This window comes from Equus przewalskii, chromosome 13, assembly GCF_037783145.1.
Source record: "Equus przewalskii isolate Varuska chromosome 13, EquPr2, whole genome shotgun sequence".
In the NCBI taxonomy this organism is placed as follows: Eukaryota; Metazoa; Chordata; class Mammalia; order Perissodactyla; family Equidae; genus Equus; species Equus przewalskii.
The window spans coordinates 72,262,081-72,274,237 of NC_091843.1; the positions used below are offsets into that span (position 1 = coordinate 72,262,081).

Genomic DNA, 12,157 nt, shown 5'->3' on the forward strand with positions numbered 1-12,157 from the left:
AAAGGAGAGAAACCGAACAGGCTCTCGGAGGAAGAAATGTTGGGCCGTGTGACGTGTTCGGTTAATTGACGTAGGTTCAGAATACCATTGTTTTGCTGCAGAAAAATCGCTGATCCCTCTTGACTGTTGAACTTCTTTGGAGAAGTCTGGAAGAAGCAGATTTCTATGCTAGAGCCAAATTCCTGATTTCCTTATCATAGTTTCAGGTACATAACTTGCGCATTACACTAGTCATTTTAATATTTTGACAGGAAAAGGAGTTGCAGTACTTAACATAAAATCAACTCAATACTAATATCTGACAGTGTTTTTTGCATAAAATAATTGTAATGAGGGACAGACCTTATTGGTTTAATATTCACATAGCATTTATTATGTGCTGAGCATTATACTAAGCATTTATCAAGTACCTACTGTGTGCCAAATACGTGGAATATTTTCGGTCCTTCTCGCTTTCACCATTTTGTAGATAGAAAAACTGAGGCTTGAATAGGTTAAATGATTTGCCCAAGGTTACACAGGGAGCCAGTGTGAGTAGAACTTGAATTTGGATAGTTTGTGCCCTGACTTACTGCAATACTCTGTCTCTAGTTCATTCCAAAATTTCATGACATTCTGTTGAGCTTAACCTCTATTAGTGAAGCAGAATTGTTAATCGGGAAGCATGCTTAAGATCTGTGGGAGCATACAAATATGTAAACAGTAGTCCCTGTCCACAGGGAACTTACACTCTAGGGAAACAAAAGTGAAATAATAATACAGCATGGAAGGTAATACAGGTAGGCTCCCTCATGAACGGGTTATGTTTCAGAATTTTGTTTTGAATTAATTTGGAATGTAGAACACATTTTACCATAGAAACAATGTTGGCTGACATTTAGATTCATAAAAAATACACTTAACTTTATCTGTGACATAGTACTAATTCTGTGAACTGTATTTACTCTCTCTGACCTTGTTTTCACAGGGCATGTATTTTGAATTCCTGGTCAGGATGACAGAAACACATCTTTTTTTCCTTCTCTCTCCCCTTGACAGTGTCAGTGGGAGCAGATGCTGCAGTGGGTTGGAGCACGGTGGATATTTTAGGGCCCCAGACACTTAGCGCTGGAAGAGTCTAAGAGGCTTCTAGTTCTCCTTATCTGACACTCAATTTGTCCTATGATGTACCTGCCAAGTGGATTGTCCAGTCTGCTTTTTCATCTCCAGTGATGGGAATCATATATTTCCGTTCAGCAGTTAATTCCATATTTGTACAGGTCTAATTATTAAAAGTTCTTGTTTGAGCTGAAGTCAGTCTCTTCTTTTAACCATTCATTGGTCCATTTCTCTTCACTTTTACATGAATAATCTCTCCCTTTCAACAACCCTTCTCACCTCCCTCTTTACCAGTGTTTTTTCCCCTGGTCTTGCTCAGTTCTTTCAGCTAGTTATCATATAATTTCAGGTTTCTTCATTATTTTGATTACTCTTTTCTGGACATTAAGCATTTTTGCTAATCAGTAACTTATCCTATCAGAAAAGGTACTTTTGAGATGTATTTGTGCATCTCCATCTGTGTACATGTGTGTATATTTGTTTTGCAGTGAGGGTAGGGGCTCCATTACATGTATAAGTCATCAGGGAAAGAGTTGTACGTTAGTGATTGCTTGCTTAGTGAAATACTTAACTCTGTGGTTCAGAAAAGTCTTCAATTGAAAGTCTTGGTCTAGGTTTTGCTTTGTATAGTTCTTTTACTGTCCAAAATACCAACAACACTATATTCTGCCTTAAGAAAAGGATGCTAAGGAGCTTCCAGTCTGTTTGTGGAAGACATAACACATGCATACCTGTATGCATGATAACAATAACAGTATAAATATAAATAACAAACTTAATAACAGTATAAAAGGTATCAAAAAGTACAGTTAATTGCCAAACAAAAACCAAAAAGCAGAATATCCAAAATTGTATTTTGGAGAATGTTAACGTGTTTCAAAATGTTAATTGATGTTCATTGAAATAAATGTTCCATAGTCAAATATGTTTCAGAGTTGCTGGGTTGAACTATCTTTGAGTCTTTACTATAGGACTTCTCAGAGCCTTTGAAATGCTAATATACATTGTGACTTTAAAAGGGTGATACATGTAATGTTCAGTATTCACAAAATTACTCGGCCATATATTAACACCTTTAAGCATGTTAATATTCCTTGGAATACATTTTTGGAAATGTTGGTATAGATAGTAAGTGTTATAAGTTCAGACTAGTGTGTGATTTGTCTGAGAAGGCTTTATGCTTGACGCTCGAATTTGACCTTCAATTACTTGTGGCATTTGAGTGGACAGAAGTAAGAGTGGACAGGCTGAGGGGAGAAGTAAAGATGTAGATGTAGAAAGTGCTGGGGGAGGGTGAAAAAAGTAATGTGAGTTAATGTTAAAAAGGAAATTCTTCCCTTCTCACTTTAGCAAATTGAGAATTACTGCCTTCTAGTAGTGGGGAAACTAAAAGCTGAATGTTTTTGGTAGGCTTTTGAAAGCTGGAAGATCATAGTATTCAATAAGTGTTAGATATATGTAAGCAAGTCTGAAGATATATTACCTTTATTTAGGGATTTTTGACCTGAGAGACAGGAAACCTTTATATAGAACAATAAAAAGCATCTGTTAAGTTTCACTTGAATAGCTCAACCACTAAATGCTTCAGTGGTTCAGAGGAGGGAGTGGTCTCTGTTGTAGGGTTTAGTCTAGTGTTCGTGTGACTGATTTGAAGAGGATGCTTGGTTGGATGATAACCACCTTTTGAGGAACATAGGCAAGAAGGTTACTTCTTGACAGAGGAGGTTGGGGATTTTAAATGTGTGTAAAATGTATATAATAACCACCGCGGGTTAGGAATGGAAGTTACGCAGTGAAGTTGATTGAGAGGGTGGGAGTAGATCAGAAGAACTAATAGATACTCTGTGCAGGCACTCCATTTGTGTAAGAGTCAAGTAAGTGATCCTCACTTTACCAGTGAGGACATAGCCTGGGCTAGTGTCTAAGGTGCCCAAGTTCTGATGAGACTTGAACCCAGATCCATCTGATTCCTAAAACCTTTCTCAACCAGCTTAAGTCTTGGCTTGGTGGGTGTATATAGCAGAATGAAGGGACTAACAAAATCTTGGGTATTTTCTAAGAACAGAGGAAAGGGACTGAGTAATAAGTTAGCTTGGGTGGGGAGGGTAATCAAGTGTAGCTGGATGGGGGCTTAAAGAAGATGAGTGAAATGGAGCCAGGTTTTAACGATTATTTTACTTCCCCACCTCTTGTTTTAACTTTTATTTTACTTTCCTAAACATTGTTTGGATCACAAGATTTTCTTTTCTTACCAGTAAGATCCTTTCTGTGGAACTAACCATTCTATTTAAGTTTATTGCTAGTACATGTTTTAGTCCAGTAAACTCACTTTCCATTTCTTGTTCAGCCCCACCTGCTTCACCTAAATTTTTTTCATTTCCTAGTTGTAAAGTAGCATTTTTTTTTTTTAGATTTTTTTTTTTTCTCCCCAAAGCCCCAGTATATAGTTGTGTATCCTACTTGTAAGTCTTTCTGGTTCTTCTGTATGGGATGCCACCACAGCATGGCTTGATGAGCGGTGCTAGGTCCGTGCCCGGGATCTGAACTGGCGAACCCCAGGCTGCTGAAGGAGAGCGTGTGAACTTAACAGCTATGCTGCTGGGGCTGTCCCCCCTCCCCTTTTTAACTTTATTCAGTTTTTCAAAACGACTTCCGTTCTCTCCATGAAGTGTTCTAGATTAATTTTCTTTGACAGGATCCATTCCAGGGATGCCATCAAAAGATACTTAGAATTTGTAGTCGTGTAGAATTAGTGTTAATATTTCAGATGGCTGTTTACATGGATTTTTAACATTTTATAAAAGTTTTCTCTATTTTCATTAAATTACAGATTAATCTAGTTCCATGATGTGGGCAGCTTTTTTACATATTTATCATTCTCTACATGGCTTAGAATAAGGTTCACTTTGGTGTCGTTAGGCTGCAATTTGGTAGTAAGTAAGTGCCCTTAATTGTCCTAGATTCAAAACAAGGCCACATGGAAGTAGGTGATTCTCTCTTTGGGCTCAGTTTTGTATTTGAAGTTAGTGTATTTTGAGTTTCTGGAATGTTTTTTTAGAATCTTTCTAATTGCTTATGGAAGTTCCTTTTATCACCTAGGGCTATGTTTACACAATTTAGACCAGTTTGGAAATTTGGAGATTAAGATGAGTGTCTCTTTGCAAAAGAGAAAAGACGAAAAGTTGTACATAATTATGTCTCATGTTTTAAATTATGAATTATGAAAATTGAACCTGAATCTGATGTATTCAAAAAATCGGTAAGTTTTAGGTTGTGTATGTCATCCTTTTTATGTGGCTAACTGTCTTATATTTTACTTAATTTAGATGGATAACGGTTAAGGAACCATTTGAAATTCAATTCAAAAAGAAAATAAAGGTAGTGATAATGTGTATAAGGTAAGTGTCTAGAATGCTAAATAATAGGTCATTGGAATCTAATTTTACTTAATGATTGATTTTACCAATTCTTTTCAGAGGAAAAGTTTAATGGTGTGGGTTATTACGCCAGATTATAGGCCATCACAAAATGCGTTTAGACTTTTGTTATTACAGACCGTCCCGACTTCCCATGGTTTGCCTTACGATTTTTTGACTTTATGATAATATGAAAGTGATATGCATTTAGTAGAAACCGTACTTCAAATTTTGAATTTTGATCTTTTCCCAGGCTAGTGATATGTGGTGCAATACTCTCTCGAGACCCTGGGCAGCAAGCCGCAGCTCCCAGGCAGCCACTTGATCACAAGGGTGAACAGCTGATACACTTAGAACCACTCTGCACCCGCACAAGCATTTCGTTTTTCACTTGTAGTACAGTATTTAATAAATTATGTGGGATATTCAACACTTTATTATAAAATAGGCTTGGGTTAGATGATTTTGCCCAACTGTAGGCTAAGGGAGTATTCTGAGCGTGTTTAAGGTAGGCTAGGCCAAGGTATGATGTTGGATAGGTTACGTATATTAAATGCATTTTTGACTTGCAATGTTTTCAACTTGCAATGAGTTTATTGGGATGTAACCCCATTGTAAGTTGAGGAAGATCTATAGATTTAAAGGTATCATTTTTTGCTTTTCTGTAATTAACTTCCATTGTCATTGTTGTTCCTATTATTTATTATTTATTTGTTATTATTGCTTTGTGGAATCTTTGTATCTGCATAACTGAATATGGCTTCAGGTTCCATAGCTTTAGCTGGGATGTGTAGGACGTACCCATTCATCTCCCTATGTTTGTTAGTTTTGAAGTATATCATTGTCTTTTTGGCATGTTTGTCACTTTCTAACTTTTGTAAAGTGTAGTTGTTGCTACATTTTGTGCTCCTTACATTGAATAAAAACCTTTTAGTTTGATAGAAGAAAAACTCATTGAGTGAAAATGTGCAAAATGGGTGCTCTTATTTAAAAAAATCAGTTGAGGATTGAGTAGAAAAAATGGAAGGAGAGGTGTAAGGGGAAAGTGTGTGGGGCTGTGGAAGAATAGTAAAGACAGTTGTAAGAGAGCTAGATTTTTCTTTGAAGTGTTGGAAATGCTTGGAATAGAGGGAGTATCCCAAATAGAGGAGTATGGGGTTACACAGGAATAGGAGCAGAAGACCAGAGGATTCCACCGCAGCCGGAGTAACTATGATTACACATGGAGATGCAGGGATGTGGGAGGGTGTTGAACATTAGACTTGGTTACCAAGAGTGGAATGGAGGTTGTCTCTAGTAGTCTTTAAAAATAACCTGCTTAGAAGCATTTAGCAGCTCTGTGTTTGCTGCTGTATTTAAGTCCACACTTGTCTGTCTGACTTTGAGGGTCTTCTGTAATTTGGTGCTCTACTTTGCCTACCCAGCCTAATTTTCTGCTGCTCTTAGCAAGTCCCTTCTGTTCCATTCAGCCTGGTTTTCTCATTGTTTCCTGCACACACGACATTCATTCCTGTCTCTCGGACTTTGCTCATGCAATCGCCTCTGAAGGGAGTAATTTTCCTTCTTCCCTCCATTCTCAAATCCTGTCTTTTCCATCCAGTAGCCTGTAATCACCTCACACCACACTTGTTTTCTTCTCTGAACTCCTACTGCATTGCACTCATTATCTTTAGTTTAGCATTTGGTTCTTCAGTGCCTCATATACCTTAGGTTTCTCTCTTGATTTAGGGTAAATTTTTTCTATTAGGACCTTCTTTTCTACTTCTTTTGTGTCAGCTGCAGCAAGTAGCTTGGGAGCCTCATGTAAGGTTTGTGCTGCTTGGTTCTGCCTTGTTCCCATGTGCTTCCGCTCCAATGGTGGATGACAGAAAAGATGGTGGTCTTATCCTGGAAAAGTTGCCTTCTTTTCTTTGTTTTTGCTTGGTCTTATCTTGAACTGTTTTTGTTCTTTTTTAACTTGGAAATCTCCTGATTTTTTTTCCCTTAGATGTCTCTTCTTATCCCTTTCTATTGGTCCAGATCAGTTGTTATCATCGTTGATACTTTCTTCTTTGTAGTCTGCAGGTTTATCTACCAGAGATAACTTTGGTGTGAGAAAATTTAATGTGAGATCAGCATTGGAATTTGTTGCCTGCTCCAATCAAGATTTGTAGACCACAAAAAAAAATCCTTCAGAAGTTTGCACCTGTAAATTTATACCAAGATAATTTCAGGTAACAGAGCAGTTTCTAAAATAAGAGCATACGAAATATGTTGCTTTAATTATTTAATTATTGTAATGAGGGAAAAAGTCACTTTTCTTCTTATTTAGGGAAGCTGGTCTGGCTGCAGATAAATTGATTTTATGATATCTTAACTTTTACATTATTGTGAATCTAAAATTCTTTAAGACAAAGGGATTTTTTTTTCCCATAGCTTCTTAAATTTCTTTGATCTTGAACTTCCACCTCAGCCTCTTTGTATATAAAGGACTGTCCGTGTACCATGTCAGTGAGCCATCTTCCTGGTTCCTTTTGCTGCCTTGAACATCTGCCGTCTGTAATGACTTAATATTTACCCAGCTTTGTTTTACCTTCCTGTTGACGTTTGAGTTGAATGGAATTGGCAAAAAATACTGATGTTTCTTTTTTTCAATATGGAGTTGTGATTGAATTTGACTTGTTTGGTGGTAAACTAGAATAAGTTGTGAAATCTTGATATGTTAGTTTATTTAAAATAAGTTAATATATCTTATAGCTTAAGATTAAATGAAGAAGTGCTTTGTCTATCAGTCAAGATATCTTTTTATGGCTGAAATTAGTGTACAATCTTCTTGCATGTTCATTGCCTTCTGTTATGTGTAAACATTGCATTTATTTCTCTTCAAGGAATACCATATTACTATAGTCCTGCAGTAATCCTTACTGTGAAGAAAGTTAATATCCTGATTTTATATTTTGTAGACACTAGTATTAAAACAGAAAGCTTCCTTAAACTCTTTCATCATGGTTACTGGGATTTATCTGTGTTAGTGTTTTTACTCTGTGACTTGGGCTTATTCTACTAAATCTTGCTTGGGTAGAATTGGATTAAGAATTAGTGTTTTGGATCCTGGTCCATAAGATCATTTGTGTTTTAGCCTATTAGGTGGAGAGTGAGTATAATTCAAATACAACTCAATTTCAACAAATACTTATCAATATATACAATTTGGCAGATACTAGGTGCCGAGGATACAGCAATTAAAAAAAAGAAAAACTACCAGCAGCAGACAGAAGTCCCTGCCTGCGTGGAACTTACATTCTGGTGGGGTTGGGGAACAGATAATAAATAAGATAAATAAATAAAGTATATGGTATATAAGATGGCAATAAGTGCTTTGACGAAAAATAAATGCAATGTTAGGGATGGGGTTAGGGAATATTGAATGGTTGGGAGTGGGGGAAGACATTTTAAATAGTGTGGCCAGGGAAGCTTTCACTGAGGAAGTGACATTTGAGTAGCATCTGAAAAGGTGAGGGCATAAGCTATGTTTATATTAGGGGGAAAGAGTGTTCCATGTCGAAGGAATCCCGTGTGCCTTTTTCAGGTGGTTAAGTTTGCTGGAACTGTTACAGTAGGGCAGGAATTATTTTAGGTTCACTCAGGCTTTTTATTTTGACAGAATGTCCAGCAAGGAAGTAAAGACTGCTCTAAAAAGTGCTAGAGATGCAATCAGAAACAAAGAATACAAAGAAGCTTTGAAACATTGTAAGGTAACCGATAGTTTTTTCTTCCACAATAAAAATGTTACCCATTTACAAGTATTTCTCAATTTGTAATATGTGAATTGTTTACTGTCTCAATATAACAAAAGTGGTAAGGTTATTTAGTTGAAACAATAAAGTGGTTATGCTTGGATAAGCTGCTTCTGCCACGCTTAATTTTGTCTTTCTCTGTATTGGTGACCTATGAAAGCCGAGTTCTCAAAACCTGAATATCTCTTAGGTAGATGGAACACTACTATATCTTGAAGTTTTCATTCTTTAATGATATGTTGACAATTCTGATTGTGTTTGGTTTGCGGATGGGAGAGTCAAGACTCTAAAGCTCCTTTGTATGCTGATGGGAATGTTCCAGTCCAGAGGGAAAAGTTGAATGTGCAGGAGAGACAGAGGGTAGTAATGGGAGTGAAGTCCTTGGAAGATGAGAGAGGATGGGATCCAGAGCTTGAGGGGAGGGCCTTTGATACTTCTTGCATTTTACCAGGAGGGAAGACAGTTGCAGATCCACATGCTGTGAGGTTTGTAGATTTGGGGGTGGGAAGATAAGATGTGATGGCTTCTATTTTCTTAGTGAAATAGAAGTATAAGCTGAGAGTGAAGTATAACCTGAGAGTGGAGATGGAGTTGTACAGGAGGTTTGAGACCAAATAAGTCATGAAATAGTTGTTATTCATGGTGGGAAAACAAACTTACTAGTAAGGATTGCAAGGATTTGCCCCAGGGAATGTCCATGTGAAGTTTTGTGTTATTAAAGTGAAAGCAATGAACTCAGCTGTGTAGTTTCTCCTTTCATGTTCAGCTTCCTAGGCTTGGAGATGGGCATGATGGGGTGCAGCTATGGATAGTGAGAAAGATGAGAGGAAAGAGAGGCAAAGGAGTTGAGGATGTTTACATAGGACGGCTGACAGTGATGGGTTATGGAGTCTTAAGCTGGGAAAGGAGGGTGAGAATTGAGAAGTGGGGTGATAGTGGAAAAAGGAGGTTGGGTCAACAAATTGGACATATGGGAGGTTGAAGAATTGTTACCATGGGACCATTACAGTAATTGAACTGGGAGGATAGGAGAGGGCATGCTGGAAATCCAGATTTTGGATGGCTGAGTAGTGCTGAGGGTAAGTAACTGAGAGGCCACAGTGTTCAATGGGTCATCAGCATGGATGTTGGAATGATTATAGGAATCGAAATGGAGAGGAAGGATACAATATTTTCACTGAAGGAAAGGGGAGTTCCTAGGAGATTGGTATATGATAACAAGAAGGATATTTTTCGTAGTATAGCCAGATGGCTTGAGCTTCAAAGATACTGGGATTTTTGAAGGAGGGAGGAGTTGAAGAGGAATGTATGTGACAGTGTGAGCAAGGAGAATCGCTTCCTCACCTCCTGGTCCTATGATATGTGGGATGTGAGAAAAAAGAAATCAGCTGCAGCATGTAAGATCCATAGGGGAATAGCCTGGTAGAGCTGAAGTAGAGCTCAGCAAGTGAAGATAAAGTTGGAAATATAGAGGGAATTTGGCTGGTTCAGATTGGGAGTTCCAGAGGGCACAGTGAAGGGTTTAGGAGAGTGAGAGGGAGGAATGGGTAAGATTGGGGGAAATCCACAGCAGCATAGGATGAGAGTCTTAAGGGGTGAAGGATGCCCTTGTGAGATTAGGTTTCTAGTGGTGAGTGAGCCCAGCAGGAATGGAGGGCGTGACAGAACTGGTCCTGATGTTGAAGGTGGGCAGTCTGTTCAAGCTGGCGGGAGGCAGAGGGAGGGGGAGGGTCTGTCTCCTTCAATGCTAGGCTCTTCTAACTAATCATATGTGAATCTGTTTCTGCTATTGTGTACAGCAGCACCACAGCAGTCCTCTTTCTGAGTCAGATATGAATTCCAGCAAGTAGTTTATAATTTATCCGGGTGGGACCCAACTAGAAAGCAAAGGTGGGGAACTAGTCAGTAGCAAATGTCTAACTACTTATGTGTGGTAACCTAGAATGTTGATTGAGAATAAAGGAAATGTTTAATAAAGAAATGTTGCTGCTTAGTATGTTTGCTGTGTCTCATTTAATCATCACCTTGTCTGCCTGTGTGCCTTTATAACTAGGTATGAGCATCCCTCAGGGAGCCTTCTCTGGCTCATGCAGATGCACTTCAGAGTTAGGTACTTTTTTCTTTATGTTCTCTCAGAACTTCATACCTGCTTTTGCCACATTGTTGTAATTATTTCTTGAAAATTCTGTTTCGGATTCTGAAAACCTGGTCATCAGGTAGATAGTTAGTACTTACTGATCACTGGTTGACTGTGGCATTTATCATTTGTTCAGTGGTTATGTGCCACTCATTGTTCTTGGTGTTGGGGACACAAGCATTAATAAGGCTCCGATGTTTGTGGTTTAACTGTGGTAGTTACTTCATTGTTGGTTTTTTGGGAGGTAGCAATGTTGGATAGAGTGGAACTTGTCCTGTATGTTGGTGACAGATTGCTGGAAGTGTGATGTGGATGCACAGAAGCCTAATAAACTGACTGGTTCAACTCATGGAAATGTTCTTATTTTCTCTAGAATATGTAAAACCTCAAGAGCTAATTTCATTTTAGCTACAAGTTTTGTTTTCTGTCACTAGTACATCTTTACTTTCTGTTTCAAACTATTTTACCTTAGCAGGTAGCTGTTATTTCTGAAAGCAGTAGCTCTACATATAATTTTATTCTAGTTGACAGGTGTTTAAACATTCATTGCCTCTATTTATTCTGAACATATTTGGTACAGTCATACTGGGGTCAGTCTACTTTCTTAGCTTATAATTTCAATGACAAATCTGTCTAATGTGGGGAGATGTTATCATAGTGCAGGAAAATATGGGACTTGGATTAGATGAAGTGATATGGAGCACAATTTTGTGAGTCGACTCGTGGCAGCGTGGCGTGGATGTTGGCTGATTGGTAAGAACAGTCTTACTGTTCTTTTTATATCCCGTATTCTCAAGGGGCAGAGGGAGGCATTTGGCAGAGGCATTAGGAATACTTGGGCAGCTTTAAAAAAATATACCTCATGTTTCAGACCCCTTACAATCACTGATCCAGTCCAATGCCCTCTCTACCTGAGGAAACTGAAGACCAGAGAGGTTAAGTGGCATCCTTAAGATTGCCCAGTCAGTGGTAGATACAGATTTCCTGACTCTCAAGTAGATGCTCTTTTCATTGTTGTTTGTTCATTAGCTTCCAAAATGTAATGATCTGCTCTTTTAATTTTTTTAATCAGACAGTGTTAAAACAAGAGAAAAATAACTACAATGCCTGGGTTTTCATTGGTGTTGCTGCAGCCGAGCTAGAGCAGCCTGATCAGGCCCAGGGAGCCTATAAGAAAGCTGCTGAACTAGAGCCAGACCAATTACTAGCTTGGCAGGTATGTAGACATTTTTTTTCCTCTATTACAGGAAAGGATTTTTTTCCATTTTTCAGAATACAGGTAACATCTTTAAAATAAGCATTTAAACTTGCATTTACTCTGCAGAAGAAAAAAATTAATTTCTTGGTCTTCTAAACCCGTTAAAAAAAAAAAAGTGTTGCCAAAGGTGCTGTTTATCACTGTCCAGTCCAATGAATTATTTCCGGATGTGAGGAAAGAAATTGAAACATGATTGTATAAATCTCCAACTTAGTTATATGTACATATGAAAGACTTATCAAGCATATTCTTTATGCTTACCTGAGGGAAAAGAATATATATTAATATGTTTTCTAAAATAATATAAAAAATTTGCAATTCTATATCTTTGAGTATAAGTTAAATTCTTTTTTCTTATTTGATGGTCTTCATGTTTTTAGTTGGCTTCTCCAACTTTTTCATATCTGATGACTTTGTTTAAGATCTCAGTCACGTCTTAGAAACTCTGATTAATAGGAGGTAGTAGGCCCCG

The 12,157-nt window shown here is 37.8% G+C and overlaps 1 protein-coding gene across 4 annotated transcripts in view; it reads left to right on the forward strand.

Annotated features, from left to right (window-relative positions):
* SKIC3 (SKI3 subunit of superkiller complex) overlaps nt 1–12,157 on the forward strand; it is a 76,953-nt gene that overhangs the window by 543 nt on the left and 64,253 nt on the right. For 2 of the 4 annotated variants that reach the window (XM_070569685.1, XM_070569686.1), the window contains exons 2-6: nt 102–206; nt 4,425–4,496; nt 6,572–6,727; nt 8,158–8,248; nt 11,500–11,643. In XM_070569685.1, coding sequence (XP_070425786.1) covers nt 8,159–8,248; nt 11,500–11,643 — 234 coding nt within the window. In that variant the 5' untranslated portion in view covers nt 102–206; nt 4,425–4,496; nt 6,572–6,727; nt 8,158. The remainder of the gene's footprint in view (nt 1–101; nt 207–4,424; nt 4,497–6,571; nt 6,728–8,157; nt 8,249–11,499; nt 11,644–12,157) is intronic. The other 2 variants (XM_008520992.2, XM_070569687.1) reach the window with 2 other exon arrangements.